The sequence below is a fragment of the Myotis davidii genome, unplaced genomic scaffold (assembly GCF_000327345.1).
Source record: "Myotis davidii unplaced genomic scaffold, ASM32734v1 scaffold198, whole genome shotgun sequence".
NCBI lineage: Eukaryota > Metazoa > Chordata > Mammalia > Chiroptera > Vespertilionidae > Myotis > Myotis davidii.
In genome coordinates this window covers 1,450,428-1,468,628 of record NW_006291485.1, presented here as the reverse complement: position 1 = coordinate 1,468,628, position 18,201 = coordinate 1,450,428, and the positions used below count along the sequence as shown (strand labels likewise).

Genomic DNA, 18,201 nt, shown 5'->3' with positions numbered 1-18,201 from the left:
CACGTAGCGCCCTGCCCCTACTCTAGTCTCCTTGTTAGGGCACTTGGACCCAGTTCTCCCTTTTAAAGCAGCAGAACTGCCCTGGCCGGATGGCTCAGTTGGTTGGAGCATCGTCCAGTCCATCAAAAGATTGCGTGTTCAATTCCTGGTCAGGGCACATACCCAGGTTGCAGATTCTATCCCCGATTGGAGTGCGTACAGGAGGCAACCGATCATGGGAGGTAGCCGATCAATGTTTCTGTCTGTCTCTCTCTCTCCCTTTCTGTCTCTAAAATCAATTAAAACAAACACACACATTGCCCTGACTGGTTTGGCTCAGTGGATAGAGTGTCGGCCTGCAGACTCAAGGGTCCCGGGTTCAATTCCGATCAAGGGCATGTACCTTGGTTGCGGGCACATCCCCAGTAGGAGGTGTGCAGGAGGCAGCTGATGGCTTACACTAGCAACTCCACTCTGAGAGACAGGAAAAGAATAAAGACAGAAGCCCTGACCGGTTTGGCTCAGTGGATAGAGCCTCGGCCTTTGGACTCAAGGGTCCCAGGTTCGATTCCGGCCAAGGGCATGCACCTTGGTGGCGGGCACATCCCCAGGAGGGGGTGTGCAGGAGGCAGCTGATGGATGTTTCTCTCTCATCGATGTTTCTCTCTATCCCTCTCCCTTCCTCTCTGTAAAAAAATCAATAAAAATATATATTTTAAAAACAAACATACACCAAAACAAACAAACAAAAAAACCACCGTATCACCCAGCCAGCGTTGGTTCAGTGGAAAGAGCATCAGCCTGTGGACTGAAGGGTCCTGGTTTCGATTCCGGTCAAGGGCACATGCCCGGGTTGTGGGCTCAGTCCCCAATGTGGGGCGTGCAAGCTCTCTCTCCCTCTCCCTTCCTCTCTGAAATAAATAAAAAAATATTTTAAGCCCTAGCTGGTTTGGATAAGTGGATAGAGTGTTGCCCTGCGGACTGAAGGGTCCCAGGTTGGATTCCGGGCAAGGGCACATGCTGGAGTTGCAGGCTCAATCCCCGGCAGGGGGCGTGTAGGAGGCAGCCCATTGATGTTTCTCTCTCATCATTGATGTTTCTGTCTCTCTCCCTCTCCCTTCCTCTCTGAAATCAATTTAAAAAATATATATATATATCCACACACACCCCAGATCCTTGGGTGAGGATTTAAATAAAAAAGTAAGTAAATAAGTAAATAAAGCAGACTCTTCCTCCAGCAAAATCTCACCCCAGTGCTGAGTGTGGGATCAGACAAACATGAAATCAGAGTTTGCTCAGGGTAAGGGTCCTGAGGCCCTGTTGGTCAACCTCAGGTACCTCCCACATGAGTCCCATGAGCCCTAGGCCTGTGATCCAAGCCAAGAAGTCCAGACGGAGCTTAGTATTCGGGACTCTTTATAGCCTGCCCCTTCCCACTGGGCCCACCACAGCACCCTCTGCTCCTGATTCAGGCTGTGACATCAGCATGGCGGCTGGCTTGAAGACAGCTCCAGAGATGTCCCCATCCTGGTCCTGGGACTATGGACATGCCTCCTCATATGGCAGAGGGACTTTGCAGATGAGATTAAGTCAAGGATCCTGACATAGGATTGAGCCTGGGTTACCCAAGGAGCCCAGGACCCTCCCTTCTGAGGCACCTGGGCCTCTGTCTGGGCCCCTAGAGGCAGCTTAGTGCTGGAAAGCTTCTCTGTGTCTGACCCATGGCCAAGCCAAGTGCTCCTCAGACCCTTCTGACCCTCTGACACCCAGCTCTCTTCTTTATTTTATTTATTTATTTTTAAAATATATTTTTATTGATTTTTCACAGAGAGGAAGGGAGAGAGACAGAGAGCTAGAAACATCGATGAGAGAGAAACATCGACCAGCTGCTAAAAAATGTATTTTATTGATTTTTACAGAGAGGAAGGGAGAGGGATAGAGAGTTAGAAAGATCGATGAGAGAGGAACATCGATCAGCTGCCTCCTGCACACTCCCTACTGGGGATGTGCCCGCAACCCAGGTACATGCCCCTGACCGGAATCGAACCTGGGACCCGTGAGTCCACAGGCCGACGCTCTATCCACTGAGCCAAACCGGTTAGGGCAAGCTCGCTCTTTTTTAAAGATTTTGAAATTGAATTGATTTTGAGAGAGAAAGAGAAACATCGATATGAAAGCAAAACATCGATCCGCTGCCTCCTGTATGCCCCATACTAAGGATTGAGCCCACAACCGGCCATGTGCCCTGACAGGGAATTGAACTGGTAGCCTTGTGGAGCTTGGGATGACCCCCAACCAACTGAGCAACAATGGCAGGGCAGAGACACCTGGCCTCTAAAACCCTGCTTATACAGTTTGTTTTAGAGTCCCTGACAAGGGAGCTGGGGGAGCCCAAAAGAAAGAAAGAATGCATTTCACTGAGCGGGTGTTAGAACGCAAGCCCAAAGATGTCCCCATCCTGGTCCATGCACCTGTGGATATTACTTTGCAGATGGGATTAAGTCTAGGACCCTGAGATGGAGACAACCCTGGATTCCCCATGGAGCCCAGTGTGCTTATACTAGTTGGGTCCTCATAAGAGGAAGGCAAAAGGGTCAGAGTCAGAGAGATGGAAGAGGCTGTGCTGCTGGCTGTGAAGATGGAGGAAGGGGCCAGGGGTGCGGTGCCTCTAGAAGCTAGAAAAGGTCAGAAAGTATTCTCCCCGGAGCCTCCAGAAGGACCAGCCCTGCCACACCTGTGTTTAGATCCGTGAGACCCATGTCGAACCCTTGACCTCTAGAACCATAAGGTAATAAACTTGTGTTGTTTTAAGCTAGGAAGTTTGTGGTAATTTATTACAGCAGTGAAAGGAAACCGATACACCATGCAGAGCCCTCCTGAGGCCCAGGGCACACTCTAGAAACATTCCCCACTGTTGTGTAAGTCAGAAGGAATTGGAATGGAAAATCTAGAGAGGGATTGGGGTGAAGAGTAAATATAAACCCATAGGCCTTAATGTACTTCCTAGTAACTAAACTTGATTCCCAAGTTTCCTGGCAGCCAAAGCAAAAAAAAGCAAGATGAACTCTGTGATTCCTGTTATCTACAAGGAGAAAGCTTCTTCCACTTTCCCTTTAGGGCACAGAGCAATTCCCCGGGGTCAGCATTCTGCCCACACCTCCACAGGGAATGCATCCAGACCTGTGGTTCTCCAGCCTGTGGTTGGTCTCCGCCTGGCTTGCTGTCTGAGGTCTTTGCTCTTCTCTTGTCTCCTGCATGGAATCCCAGGGGTATTGGGTCCCTCTCTTGATTCCAAACAGGAACCAATCCAGGCCCAGGAACATTGGCGGCAGGGTGGCCATGCCTCTGTGGGCCGCCACTTCACAGATACCAGGGGTCCTCCCGCCTGGGGGATTCTGCAGTTCATATGCCTCCTGGAGGTAGCTGTGCTGGGTGTGGTCCCCCATCACCCTTCCCTTTCCTGCCCAGGGCCTGAGACCCAGGTCTCTGAAAATTTAAGCTCTGATGCCTTTTTTTCTTTAATTTTTCTTTTTTTTAATATATATTTTATTGATTTTTTACAGCGAGGAAGAGAGAGGGATAGAGAGTGATCAGCTGCCCTCTGCACACCCCCCACTGAGGATGTGCCTGCAACCAAGGTACATGCCCTTGACTGGAATCGAACCTGGGACCCTTCAGTCCACAGGACAACGCTCTATCCACTGAGCCAAACCAGTTAGGGCGCCTTTTATTTTTTTTTTTAATGTTTGAATGTTTTCATAACAAAGCAAATTTTAAAATATTTTATATTTACAGAAAAGTTGCTAAAATAGTACTGAGAATTCCTGGCCACCCTCATTCACCTAGCTTCTGTGCATGTCATCATCCTGTATAACCTTGGCCTATGTGTCACAGGTCAGAAATGAGCTTGATTCAGTGCTGGTGACAGACCCAAGTGCCAGGTGGACACAGGCCTCTGAAGAGTTTTCCTGGGGGCCTCTTGCTGAGACTGGGGCTCTGTGCTTATGGCAGGAGTCGCACAGACGAGACCCTGTGTCTCCTCATTGCTTTGTCTCTGAGACCCTGGTATTGATGTATCTCATTGCCATTGGGATTGACCTTGACCTCTGTTGGGGCGGGCTCCACCGGGTCCCTCCACTGCCCACTGTCAGGCTGCTACTTGTCCTTCATCCTGTAAGAGAGACACAAGGCTGTGCAGGTATCCTGGCCCCTGTGGTGGCGGTGGGAATGACCTTGTCATCTGTCGGCTACAGCGATTGTAACCGAGGTGTCTGTCTAACAGAGATTGTTGTCTTTCCTGCTCTAGCGATAGCTAGCATTCTGTAGGGACAGCTGCCCCCTCCCCTTAGCTATTCACTCATTCATTTATATCAATGTGGGCTATAATCAGGAGCATCTGCTCGGGCTTTCCTGTGTCCCCATTGGAGCACTTCCTCCCTTGTAGCCACTCAGGCTGGCCCAGGCTCATGCTGTGTCTTCCCTGCCTTGGCCCTTGCATCACCCACCTCCTGGAGGAAGGGCCTCCTGGCCTTCCAACTCCTGTTGGCATGAAGCCACTCAGGCCCCAAGTCCCTGGTTGATGACCTGAATAGCTCAAGGGGCCCCACATGAGGTCTCACACCGGGGTGTGCTGAGCACTGGGGGATGTGAACATGCAGCTCTTCTTTCTTCATTTTATTTATTTATTTATATTTTTTATTGATTTCAGAGAGGAAGGGAGAGGGAGAGAAAGATAGAAACATCCACGATGAAAGAGAATCACTGGTTAGCTGCCACCTGCACACCCCCCACTGGGGATCCAGCCTGCAAGCTGGGCATGTGCCCTGATCAGAATCGAACCTTGACCTCCTGGTTCATAGGTTCGAACCTCAATCACTGAGCCACGCCAGCCGGGCTATTTTTAAATTGAGATACAATTTGCATATCATACGATTCAGTGGCTTTTAGTACACTCATTATGTTGTGCACCCATTACCTCTGACTTCTATTAGAACATTCCATCACCACAAAAAGAAACCCCGTCCCCATCAGCAGTTATCCCCCCATTCCCATCCCCCAGCCCCTGACAACCACAAATCCACTTCCTGGATTTGCCTGTTCTGGACATTTCACATAAATGGAATCACACTGCGTGGCCTTTTGTGTCTGAATCACACTGTGTGGCCTTTGGTGTCTGCCTTCTCTCCCTGAGCGTCATGTTTTCAGTGTTCATCCACGCTGTAGGGAGTATCAGCATTTCACTCCTTTTCATGGCTGGGTAATATTTTACTATGTGAATGGACCATGTCGTGTTTATTCATCCATTGGAGCTGTGTCTACCTTTTGGCTGTTGTGAATCCTGCTGCTGTGAACGTCGTGGACAGGCCTTTGTGTGGACATGTGTTCCAGATGTAGCTGAGTCTGATTGGGGACATGTCAGAAATAGATTGGGGCGAGAGGTTTCACATTCAATCCCCCTGCCATCCCACATGCTCATTTTCTGGAGTTGATGCTGCCCTGACACCTCCTCCCAAGACCACCTGGACCTTGGCCAGGCTCTAGAGACGTCTCTTTCCCACATGCTACACACACACACACACACACACACACAGGAAGCATTGCATCTCGGGGCTTCTGGGAAGCCAAGATGAGGTCATGGCTCAGAAAATACTTCAAAAACTCTCGGCAGCTCCCTATTTGGGGAGGGGCGAGTGGCCTCAACTGACTGGCAAATGGATTTCATGGGGTCAGAGGTCTTGGCTTACAGCGTGTTCTTAGCAGTTACCAGCATTAACAAAAAGAGAGCGTAAGGGTTTTTTTCACAAGAGCCTGTTGGTTTACACTCGGCCATGGCCAGAAACCCCTCCAAGGTCTGTGCTGAGGGCCAGGACCCTGTGGGAGGGGGTATCTCTAAAGGGTCTCTGTGTGGAAGTCGGGGTACGCAGACACCAGGGAACAAAGAGATGAGGGAGGTTTGGGAATCCAGGGGCTGTCCCACAGATTCCTAGAGGGTCCAGCCCCTCTTGATTGCACTGCTGGAAAGCAGTCAAGGGTGGCGTGCTGGTGAGGCCTCTGGGCCCACTCCAGGCAACCGTTCCTTTGATGGGCTGACAGAGCAGAGCTTTCTATAGGGTTGTAGGGGTGAGTGTCCTGGGCTATCCCACCAAAGTGCCACAAACCTGGCAGCTTAAAACCATAGAGATTTACACCCTCCCATTTCTGCGGCCAGATGTCTGAGGAGGAGGTGTCGCAGGGCTACTTTCCCCGCTGAGGCTTCAGAGAAGGGTGCTTCCTGCCCCTCCCAGCTTCTGGGGGCTCCAGGCATCCTGGGCTGTGGTTGCATCATGGTGGTGTCTGCCTCTGTCTTCATGTTGCCTCTCCCTGTGTGTCTGTGTCCAAATTTCCCTATTCTTATAAGTCATTGCGTTAGGGCCACCCTAATCCAGTGGACCCCATCTTAGCTAATTACATCTGCAAAGACCCTATTTCCAAATAAGGACCAGTTCACAGGTTAGGACTCAAACCTGTCATTTTGGGGGACACAATTGAGCCCTCAACAGGAATATTCTAGCAGTGAGGTGTGCTGCTCACTTGCCAGCCTCAACTGAACTTCCTGTAACTCGGGGACAGACAGGCCATCTGTGGCCCAGGCATGTGGTCGCCTGAGCACTTGAGTGTATGTAAAGAAACTGGTGGGATAGGTGGAGAAGGTAAGGGGTGAGACCTCAAAAACAGATGGGGGTGGGAGGATTCTCAGGAAACCTGGGGCAGTTGGGCCACGCCTACCCTTCTGTACTCAGCCATGTGATGGAGGGTCAACCTAGGGACCACTAGCTGGGCAACCCCACAGCTCAGAGAGACACTAGACAGGAACCAGCCACACTCATGGGGCTGGATCCACAGCCATCCATGTCCTTAAGCGTGACTGGCACCCAGGTCACCTGTTTCACTTTCACAGGACCTCTGCTCTGACTCAGCCCCCTCCCCCCCATGCCCTTTCCAGTCCCATCCAAGACCCACAGCCCTTGGTGGCCAGGATGGTAGGGCCATTGGCAGGCCAGACTGAGGGGTGGGTGAGGTGGCCAGGAACCCAGTGGGTGATGACTTCCCTAGAGAGGGGCCCTTCCTTGTCCTGGGACCACCAGCTACAGCCTGGGCTTCCCTGTCTCCTTCAGGTCACCTTTGCCAGTTGGTCAACCATCTGGTGACGAGATAATGAGAAGCAGAGGTTACAAACTTTGCTAGCAACTTGACAAATTTTATGCCCATTAAATCTCATAATAAAAAGTTTGGTGTGGGTTTTTTATTTTGTTTATAATTATGTTTTCCTTTCATTCCAGATTCCAAATAATTCTGTTTAAAATTGAGACAGAATTCACATACCTTAAGACTCACCCTTTTAAAGTATATTCACAATGTTTATGCAACCATCACCTCTCCTTTTTAATATAAATATATTTTAATGATTTCAGAGAGAAAGGGAGAGAGGGAGAGAGATAGAACATCAATAATGAGAGAGAATCATTGATTAGCTGCCTCCTGTACGCCCAGGTATATACCCTGACCGGGAATCAAACCGTGACCTCCTGGTTCATAGGTGGACACTCAACCACTGAGCCACGATGGCCAGGCCCATCACCTCTCTCCCATCACCTCTCTCTTGTAGGACATTTCTTCGCCTCATCCCCCTTAACAGTCATCCCCAGCCCCTGACAACCACTAACCCACTTCCTGTCCCTGTGGATTTGCCTGTTCTGGACATTTCACGTAAATGGAATTACACATTGTGTGGCCTTTTGTGTCTGGCTTCTCTCACTGAGCATCATGTTTTCAAGGTCCATCCAAGTTGTAGCAAGTGTCAGTGCTTTACTCTTTGTTCTTTTAATTGATTTTAAAGAGAGAGGAAAGGTGAGAGGGAGAGAGGAACATCCATGTGAGAGAGAAACACTGATTGGTTGCCTCCTGCACACAACCCAAGCGGGGACCGAACCCACAACATGGGTATGCGCCCTGATCGGGACTCAAACTCGCCACCTTTTGGTGTATGGGACAACACTCCAACCAACTAAGACACACCAACCAGGGCACTTCACTCCTTTTGACGGCTGAGTAATACCGCAGTGTGTGCTTGGGTCGCATTCATCTGTTGCTGGACATTTGGGTTGTTTCCAGCTGGTGGCTGTTGTGACTGGCCTCAGTGATTGTGTGTACGGGTTTCTGTTGCCATGCTTGCATTTCTTTTGGATGGACCTAACAGTGGCATTGCCGGGTCATGTGGTGACTGTGATCTTTGGAGGAAGTGGGCGTTGTTTTACAGAGAGATGCTTATTGCATGTTCTCACCAGTTAGTTGGAGGTTCCGACTCTGCTGCGTCTTCACCAGCACTGTCACTGTCGTTTGTTTGAGTTGAGCACTCCGTTGGATGTGCAGTGTATCTCATCTCACTTGTGACCTCCCTTTCCCTGTTGCCCTGTGGTGTTGAGTATCTTTTCATGAACTTGCTTCCTCCCACCCATGGCAGCCAGGGCCTGGTGGGACATCCCACAACTTTCTCTGTTGTTGGGGTCTGTGTTGCCCCCTGGCTGTATGGGGAGACAGGATAGGGGCTGCTGTGGGGGCCTCATTGGACTGCAGGGTTGGACCCTGTGACTGTTCATTCTCCCTGACTCGGTGGGAGGCCCAGGGTCCCTCTTCTCAGCCTGTGAGGAGTGATCTAAACAGTCATTCCCCCTGCATGGGTACCTGTGCCAAGGCTCTGAGCCCACAGGGTATGATGGTTTTGCCTACCCTGCCCACCAGCCCTTCCTGGTCCTGTGCTGGACTGAGGGAGGCAGGGTAGGTGGCATGGGGAGGAACGGAGCTTCGGGGGCAGGCAGAGCCCTTGGCAAGTCTGGAGGATAAGGAGCAGGGTGGGCCTGGGTGCCAAAAGGAGGAGCTCTAGGCAGAGTCCTAGCATGGGCAAAGGCCTTGGGGTGCCCAGGAGGCACTGGTGATGGCTCCGGGTGGCAGGTGAAGGCCATGGACCTGGGTCCAGGCTGAAGAGCTGGGATGCTGGGCCTACGAAGGTGTGGGGGATGTGTAAGAGTGGGATGGACCTATCTCCTCCCCGTGTTCTGGGGACCTATGCCCCTTAGCATCACTGCCATGGGCATCTCAGGAGCAGCAGAGGGTCCCTACCAGGCCCAACTGTCAAGGGGAGGAGGCCAGGTAGAACAGAACCCAGTACACCACCGGTGTGGGAAAACTGAGGCAGGGTGGGGAGGGTCTGCCTGGGGGTCCCAGCTGTGCCCCCCAGCATCCCATCTGAACCCTGAGTCCCTGCAGAGGAGCCTGGCCACAGTGGACGGGGCACCCGGGACCAGCAGGGCGCAACCTGGCGGGCTGGTGCATTGTTGTTAGCGTCTGTGGCTAGATTCCGCCCTGTACAGTAATTGTCCCTGCACTGCCAGTAATCGCCCTGACTTACCAGGCAGGCATCATTTCCTGAAAGTCAGCAGGCCTTAGGGGAAGTAGGCGCTGGTGGTGACTAAACCAACATGCAAATGCAGCCTGGCTGAGGGCTGAGAGCAGAGCCATCTGCGGGCCCAGCACCGAAGGTCATGAGGGAGTGCTCCTTCCAGGGGACCCACCGGTGGCCAAGCCATGTCCCAGCTGCAGTTCTGGCTGCAGTTTGCAGCACTCAACAAGGTAACCCTCCCGCTTTGCCTCAGGGGTCAATCGGTCCCCTCCCACCTGGCAGGCAGATCAGGCCATTGTGAGGACTGACTGGACCCACCAGACCTGGGGCGTCCCCTCCCCCTGGTCCTCCTGGCTCCCTTTGGCTTTTTTGGCAGGGGCAGTGGATCTGCAGGAGTTTTCTGAGAACTGTGGGTTGGGACGAGGGGAGGGGTCAGGGAGGCGCTGCAAAATGAAAGTGCTTTTGGCCAGCGGGGGAGGTGGGAAGGGCTGTGTCTGTGTGCCTGCTCTGATCTGGGTGTTCCTGGCTTTGGACCTTGAGAGTTTTGTGGGCTCTGGGATGTCCTAGGGCAGCTATCAGAGTCTCTGCCAGCAGCAGCGGACACGGTTTGGGATGGGGTCTGACTGGACAGGTAGGAATGAGTATCTAACTCCTCTCCCTATGACCCAGGCAAGTGGTTAGTCCCTGCGGGGGGTTGGGGGAGGGGTCGGGGGAGGCAGTGAAAAAACCCATTTGAAGATCATTTCCTAGAGGAGGCCCACAGCCCGGTCAGGTGGAGGGGCCGTCCTGTCCCATCCAGCTGGGCTGGGAGGAGGGTTACTGTCTTAGACAGCTCCTCACCTGGTCCAGGGGACCCCCAAAATGCTGCAGATATGGTAACCACAGCGGGTGACCCCACACTCTCCTGGGTAACAGCTGGCTCCCTCTCCATTCCTGCAGCAGGAAGAACAGTCTGGGGTCTGGGGTCTGGGAAGCAGGTGTTCCAGGTAGGGACCCAGGGAGGGCGGTTCTGGATTTGAGTGGTCTTGGGGGTCTGCTGGTGGCTGCTGGGAATCAGGTCCCCACACAAGCTGGTGGGCAGGCAGCCCACCAGGGAGAGATCCCTTCTCACCCCCATCCAGCTGCCCACCCTGCACAGGGAGTGGAGCTTACCTCCCCTGATCTGTGGTGACCTGCATGAGGCCCCTCCTCACTTTGCCTGAGAATCTGGGAGCCCCCACATTGCTAGCTGTTGGTCTGGGCATCTGGAGGTGGTGTCCACAGAGTGGGGTAAAAGCACCCACTTAACAGATATTTTTAAAACAGTTTTAGATTCACAGAATTATTACAGATGGTGTATATTCCAGTGTGCCCTGCCCAGTCCCCCTGCCCCTGCAGTACCTTTGTCACAGCTAATGAGCCAGGACTGAGACAAAATTAATAACCAGTCTATATTTACTAGATTTCCTCCGTTTCCCCTGATGGCATCTCTCTGCCCCAGAACCCCATCAGGATCCCCTGTGATAACTCAATCATCGTGTCCCCTTAGCCCCCCGCCCCCCAACTGAGTCGGTTTCTCCTCTTTCCTATGCGGATGCCCTGGGCTGTTGTGTCCTACAGGATGTCCCCCATCGGGGTTTTCTGGTGTCTTTCTCATGTTTGCACTGAGGAATGTGCCCTACTCATTTGCCACATCAGGGTCCCTGTGTCTCCATGGTTCCTCATGGCTAACATTGATCCTCATCTCCTGGCTGGGGCACTAATCAGGCTTCTCCACTGGGAAGTGCCCTCCCCTTCCACTGTCCGCTCAGGAGGGGAACTCTGCACACCCACATTTTCCCAGGACCAGTCGTCCTTCTCTGACCCCCAGCCTTGCCCACCGCTCAGGGACCCTTTGCCTTCAGAAAGCAGGGCCACCTCTCAGGGTCTCAGGAGCTAGCATCACTCTGACCAGGCTCAGGCAGTACCCATCACGGACCTGCTCAGATGTGGCCCCAGAGGGATTTCAGCCAAGATATCTGGCTACCGCACCTGCACCCAGACCCCATCCTGTCCAGCCTGCTGGAGTCTCTGGCCCTGTCACTTATAGAGACCAGGTTGCAAGACTTACAGCCTGGCTCTCCTTGGCATTGGCCACCAGGCTTGGGCTGGGCCATCTCTGACCACCTCTGACCTGGGAGGGGTAGAGCCCAAGGGAGGTCCAGCTTGAGGGTTGTAGGGCCAGGCTCACCCATAGTTGTCTCAGTTTCCCCTGAGACAGCTGCGCTGGTCTGTGAGTTGCTGGGCTCTTGCATGAGTGGGCTAGACACCCCAGGAGCCTCAAAGTGCACCCCCTTCGGTTCCTGCCTCTGTCCTGGAACTTGGAGCTTTTATTAACCTACCCACGCCACCATCTGTGGTGCCTGAGCAGGTCCTGCCTTCTATGGGGCAGCCGAAGGCCCCGCCTCTTCCTCTGACTGTCCAGGTCATAGTCCTGCCAGCTGGAGGGGGGTGCAGGGGGGGCTGGGTCTGCACTGCCTCCTGCTCCCACCCCCACATGGATCCAGGCTGCTTGCAGCTGGGGGGCAGGCAGGGGTGAGGAATGGCCTGGTGGTCTGAGCTCTCTCCTTGCACACATGGGTATGTGTGGCTGGCCCCTATGGCTCCCTGTGTGCACAGATGGCCAGGGCTCTGAAGGGTAGGTAGCAGGAGGCTCATTCAAGGCCCCCTGACTCCTGGTTGGCACCAGGACCGATCTTGTCCAGCAGATGGGTAAGACAGCCCTTGCATCCAGCCATCTCAGGGGAGACTGCTGGGTGGAACCCAGTTCTCTCCCCTCCCCACCCATTCCCTTGGAGCTGCCTCTTTCTTGGACTGTATATACACTGGTGTCAGAGTCAGAACTTCTGGGAAGCTGATGAGGTTGCCTGCAGATCCCCCCAGCCCCCCACCCCCCGGAATAGGAATCTGATTCAGATTGCCGAGAGGGGAGCCAGGAAAATAGGCCTACAGGGGCATGGGTTAGGCCTGGGCACTGGCTGAGACCCAGACCAGTTAATTGTGGCATCACAGGTGCATTAGGGTAGGTTCCAGGGTCCCCTTCCTCCCTGGAGTCCATCAAACTGAGCCCTGAGTCCCCCCACACATCAGCCATTCTTCTGTCTTCACCCATGTATCCCAGCACACCTGGCCCTAGCTCTTCAGTGCCTCCAATGTGTAAGTGGTGCACAGGGTCTGGGGCTCCAGAAGGGCAGCCCTGCCTGGATCCTCACTGTGGCCTCTGCCAAGGCCACTGGCCCTGCCTGCTCAGGAAATGCTCCCACAGACTGACTGAAATGCTTAGGGCCTGATGTCAGTGTGCCTGGCCCTCTATGGCTTCGGCTCAGCAGGCTGGAGGGGAGGTGCGCATCTGGGAGGTTCTTGAAGGGCTTTCTCCTGGTAGTGTTGGCTGAGGGCTGCTCGCCTGCACCCTCCCCAGCTCCTGGTCTTTCCAGGTCCCTGTCTGCCAAACAGATACCCACTGCAGGGAAGTCTGGTTGGGGGCTTGCCCCCTGCCTGTCCAGGACCCCTGAGGGCTGGTCTCCACATGTCCCGATGTCCAGTGCAAGCCAGGCACTTGGTGCCTCTGACTGAGGGATGGGGGTGTGGAACAGCACGAATGCCTGACATTCCTGATTTTCTTTAAATTTACATTTATAAACTGTGTGTAAACTCCATGCAGCAGGCTTCTCCCAAAGGTGCAGGGCCCCTTAGTCCTGACAAATCCCTGCATTAGTGTCACCCACACAGGAATGGTCCAGAGAAGGCATGAAGCGGGTGTCACCTTCTAGTGTCACTCAGTGGGGTCAGTGCACAGCTCATGGGGTCTGGCTTCTCTCATAAGTGCCGTGTTTTCAGGATTCATCCACGTTGTGGCCAGTGTCAGAGCCTTGTTCCTCTCGTGGCTGAGCAGCATCTGCCGCTAACCCCTCCTGCACCTGTCATGGGGCCGCCCTGGCTGTGCCCTCACCCAGCCTGTCTTCCAGGAATCCTCGTACCTCGATGACCTCTCTAACGCCTCCATCTTCTCCTCATCTGTGGACTCCCTCTCGGACATCGCAGATACCCCTGACTTCCTGCCCGCCGACAGCCTCAGCCAGGTGCCCACCATCTGGGACGTGAGCACCGGCCCCTCCGCCCAAGACAAGGTCAGTTCACCCTGAGGCCTCCGTGCCAGCAGACAGGTCAGGGCTGTTCAGACGCTGATGAGGCTGTTGGTCCAGGGTCCTCACGTTTCCTGTACAGCCCAGAAAATGCAAGTGTTTGCGGAGGAAGCTCCTATGCTGGGCACCTTGCCCCCCCTTCTGTGTAGGTGCTGTCATAGCCAGGCACCCCCCCTCCTGTGCCTCCAGTGGCTCAGTCTCCACGCCCTGCTCTGTGTTGGGCCTGCTGGGGAGATGGGGGTCCCCAGGATATGAGCAAAATGTCATTTCTCATGGTTCTCACCCAGGATGGTCCTGCCCCCAGGGAATACTGGGCCATGTCTGGGGACATCTGTTGTTGTCACAACTGGGGGTGCTCCTGGCACCAAGAGGGTGGGGGCCAGGGATGCTGCTCTATCCTCCACAGTACTTGGGTCAGCCCCCTACAGAGAATGACTCAGCCCCAATTTCAGCTGTGCTGAGGGGGAAAGATCCTGGGCTTGCTAAACAAAGTCACATGATGGGATAGAAAGGTGGTGGGAATCCCTCTATAGAGGCCATTTGGGGCTGCGGGCTGGAGGAGTCATTGGCCAGGACAGGTGGCAGGAACAGCTCCTGCAAGGACCCTGTGATGCCCAGCCGGTGTAACATGCTCAGTGGTTGAGTGTCGACCTATGAACCAGGAGGTCACGGTTCAATTCCTGGTCAGGGCACATGCCCAGGTTTCTGGCTAGGTCCCCAGTAGGGGGTGTGCAAGAGGCAGCCAGCCAATCAATGATTCTCATCATTGATGTTTCTATCTTTCTCCCCGTCTCCCTTCCTCTCTGAAATCAATAAAAATGTATTTTATATATATAGTAGAGGCCCGATGCATGAAATCCATGCAAGGGTAGGCTTTTGCAGCCCTGGCTGCTGGCGCTGCCCATGTCCGCCATCACACACCCCCGATTTCCTGGTTCTGCGGAGCCCCCCCTGATCAGTCATCTCCCAGCCAGTGACCTGGGCCTCCCTCTTTGGGGCGATTGCAGAGCCCCCTTGTTGATTGCCCCACTGGCTGGTGGCCTGGGCGATGGTGGGCCCCCTGACCAATCACATCGCACCTGCCTTGGCTGGCCTGGTGCCAGTGCGTGTCATAGCATGGTCGTCTGGACAGTCGTTCTGTTGTTCTGCCGTTCGGTCGATTTGCATATTACACTTTTTTTTATTATAAATATATATTTTTAAAAAACAGACCCTATGATAGGAACTAGCCTGATGGACCCCAAGGTCAGCTCCCCAGGTATGCCAGGCCCAGACTCCAGCATATGCCCAGGACCAGGCAGTGGGGGCACCAAGCATGGAGCCTGCAGGGGGACAGGGAGTGTCCAGGGCAGCCCAGGGAGGTCCCTGTCGTTGGCAGCTTTGGTAGACAATTCAGACCCATCTCAGTGTCTGGGTGAAAGGGCCCAGCAGGACAGGGGCATTACTCATGCCTTCCAGGGCCCTTGGGTGGCTTCCTGCTCCTGGGAAGAGGGTGTGAGGGCAGCCGAAACCCAACACTCACACCATGCAGCGAGCCAGCCCACCCTCCCGGAACCCTGACTCAGCCTTCTGGGAACCTGGCTGAGGTTGTTTGTTTTTGTTAGTTTAAAGAAAAAAAATGGAGAGGGACGTGAGCATAGGTTTCTAACTTCCCTGAGGACACTTTCACTGATTTTTAGAGAGGCGAGGGAAGAGGGAGTGGGAGAAAGAGAGATAAACATTGATGTGAGAGAGAAACAGAGGCCGGCTGTCTCCTGAATGTGCCCCAACCAGGGCCAGGAATCCAACCCGCAACCGAAGCACATAGCCTTTCAGTGCACAGGACCACACTCCCACCAACTGAGCCAAGGCATTTTAGTCTCTTAAAAAGAAAATTTTGGCCCTAGCTGGTTTGGCTCAGTGGATAGAGTGTCGGCCTATGGACTGAAAGGTCCCAGGTTCGATTCCAGTCAAGGGCATGTACCTTGGTTGCGGGCATATCCCCAGTGGGAGGTATGCAGGAGGCAGCTGATCGATGTTTCTAACTCTCTATTCCTCTCCCTTCCTTTCTGTAAAAATTCAATAAAATATATTTTTTTTAAAAAAGTAAAGAAAATTTTGGCCATAGCCGGTTTGGCTCAGTGGACAGAGTGTTGGCCTGCAGACAGAAGGGTCCCAAATTCAATTCTGGTCAAGGGCATATGCCCGGGTTGTGGGCTTAATCCCCAGTAAGGGGCATGCAGGAGGCAGCCAATCAATGATTCAATGATTTTCTCTCATTGATGTTTCTGTCTCTCTCCTGCTCCTTCCCTCTTTGAAACCAATAATATATATATATGAAAACTTTGGCCATGTTCTCAGCCTTTGGAAAAAACTGGAGTCATAAAATCAAGTTGGTTATCACATTACTGAATCTCCTGGTGACCCTTGTCCCTCTGAGGCTGTAAATGACACTCGTGGTCCAGGGCATCCAGCACTCACAGTCATCGGTCTTGAGATGGTGGGGGTTTGTGTGGGGCTGGGGAGGATGGCCCATGTTACTTCCATGAAGGATATTTTGTAGCCACATAGTAGGTCTTGGCCACCAGAACTAGCTGGCAGGCAGCAGGAAGGAGGCAGACAGCGAGTCCTGGGCAGAGGGCATGAGGATGGCATGGAAAACCTGAGTCTAGGCCAGTGGTCCTATCCAGGTGTTTCCTTGGCATGTCCAGCCTGCAGGCTCATGTCCACTCTCCCCTTCATCTCTCCTCCAGTTGTTCCTGCCCGGTGGGCCATTTACTGGCCTTGAGGATCCTGTGTCCTCCCTCTCCAGCACCCCACTTCTCGTCAGCTACCAGGTGAGCTGGGCCCTTCCCCAACCCTGCCCACCCCTCCTGGGACTAGGGAGGGCCATTCACACTCAGGCACCTACTATGTGTCAGACCCTGGGCTGGCTTAGAAGCAAGGTCTGCCCATTTTACCGGTGGGAAAACTGAGGTCCTGGGAGGTACCATATTGGGGGAGGAGACAGGTGGGCTCTCTCCCCACCACCCCCGTCACTGGTCTGGCTGGTGGACCAGGCCCCTGCCTCTTGGGGGAGGCTGGCCATGCTGGGCGACAGGACTGTCCCCACTATGACGACACCGGCCTTCAGTCTCAGAGTCAGCCAGAGGAGGAAGAGGAGGCGGAGGAGGAGGAGGCAGAAGAGCTGGGCCACACGGAGATCTATGCAGACTATGTGCCATCTAAGTGTGAGTGCACGGCCTCCCCTAGCCCCTGGCATGTGGGAGGAGACCCCTGGAGGACACCCCTAGCAGGCACCACAGGTCTACACAGACCCACTGGGCCTCACGGCTCCTGCAGGGAGATGCCCAGTTCCAGGGTCCCTGAAGCAGCGAAGGTGGGCCTGTTAGGGGTGGAGGGAGGGGTGGTTCTATAATTGTGGTAATCTGAACCTTGCCCGAAACTGAGGTGGCTCAGAGGTTGCGATGGAAAGTAAGCCCACCTCCTCCCAGCCCAGCATCCCCCCTGCCCAGTCAGAGTGTTATGGGTCTGCCCCTTCTCCTTTGTGCAAAACTTTGATGGGCCCCCTTCCCCCACTCTGCTCTGCTGGCCCCCATCCCGGTCCCTCCCACATCCTGGTCCAGCCCAGCTAAGACCCTGACCACACCCCTCCAGCCAAGGTCGGGAAGCAGCATCCAGACCGTGTTGTGGAGACCAGCACACTGTCCAGCGTCCCACCACCAGACATCACCTACACCCTTGCCCTGCCTACCTCGGACAGCGGGGTCCTGTCTGCCTTGCAGCTGGAGGCCATCACCTATGCCTGCCAGGTGACTCCAGAGTCTCCCACCGACCCATTCCTAGTTGAATGGTCTCAATGCCCCACCTGACTCTGTACCCCATGGGGGGTTTTTGGTGCCCACCCAATCCATCCCATAGGGCGGGGGTGTCTTGGTGCCCACCTGACTCCATCCTGTGGGGGGGGTCCTGATCATTGCCCCACACACCTACAGCAACACGAGGTCCTGCTCCCCAGTGGGCAGCGTGCGGGCTTCCTCATCGGCGATGGTGCTGGCGTGGGCAAAGGGCGCACTGTGGCTGGCATCATCCTTGAGAACTACCTGCGGGGCCGCAAGAAGTCCCTGTGGTGAGTGTCCCCCCTGTACATGGGGTGGACGGGACCAGGGGGTGTGGGGGATAGCTGACACCCACCAGCCTGCACCCTCCAGGTTCAGTGTCTCCAACGATCTGAAGTACGATGCTGAGCGTGACCTGCGCGACATCAATGCCCCTGACATTTCGGTGCACGCGCTGAGCAAGGTGGGTGGGTGGCCCTCTCCCCCATCTCCTGGCGAGGGGTGGGTCCTGGTGACCTTGCAAACGTGCCTATACCCACCCCTCTCCCCAGATCAAGTATGGTGACAACACTACCTCAGAGGGTGTCCTGTTCGCTACCTACTCCGCCCTGATTGGGGAGAGCCAGGCTGGTGGGCAGCATCGCACTCGAATCAGGCAGATCCTAGAATGGTGTGGGGCGGCCTTTGATGGCGTGGTATCCTAGCCCACTGAGGGGTGGGAAGGAAGGAGGGGGCAGAGGGGCACCGGAGGGTGGGAGGGGGTTGGAGGGAACAGGTACAATAGAGGAGGGGACAAGGCACCAAGGGG

The 18,201-nt window shown here is 54.3% G+C and overlaps 1 protein-coding gene across 2 annotated transcripts in view; it reads left to right on the top strand.

The window, feature by feature from the left end:
- The window catches only part of SBNO2 (strawberry notch homolog 2 (Drosophila)), a 41,499-nt gene that overhangs the window by 10,903 nt on the left and 12,395 nt on the right, over nt 1-18,201 (top strand). Inside the window, exons 1-8 of one of the 2 annotated variants that reach the window (XM_006764797.2) lie at nt 9,457-9,645; nt 13,399-13,560; nt 16,308-16,391; nt 16,688-16,784; nt 17,212-17,366; nt 17,550-17,683; nt 17,766-17,856; nt 17,945-18,087. In XM_006764797.2, coding sequence (XP_006764860.1) covers nt 9,601-9,645; nt 13,399-13,560; nt 16,308-16,391; nt 16,688-16,784; nt 17,212-17,366; nt 17,550-17,683; nt 17,766-17,856; nt 17,945-18,087 — 911 coding nt within the window. In that variant the 5' untranslated portion in view covers nt 9,457-9,600. Of the gene's footprint in view, nt 1-9,456; nt 9,646-13,398; nt 13,561-16,307; nt 16,392-16,687; nt 16,785-17,211; nt 17,367-17,549; nt 17,684-17,765; nt 17,857-17,944; nt 18,088-18,201 lie in introns of those variants that run through there. The other variant, XM_006764796.2, reaches the window with a different exon arrangement.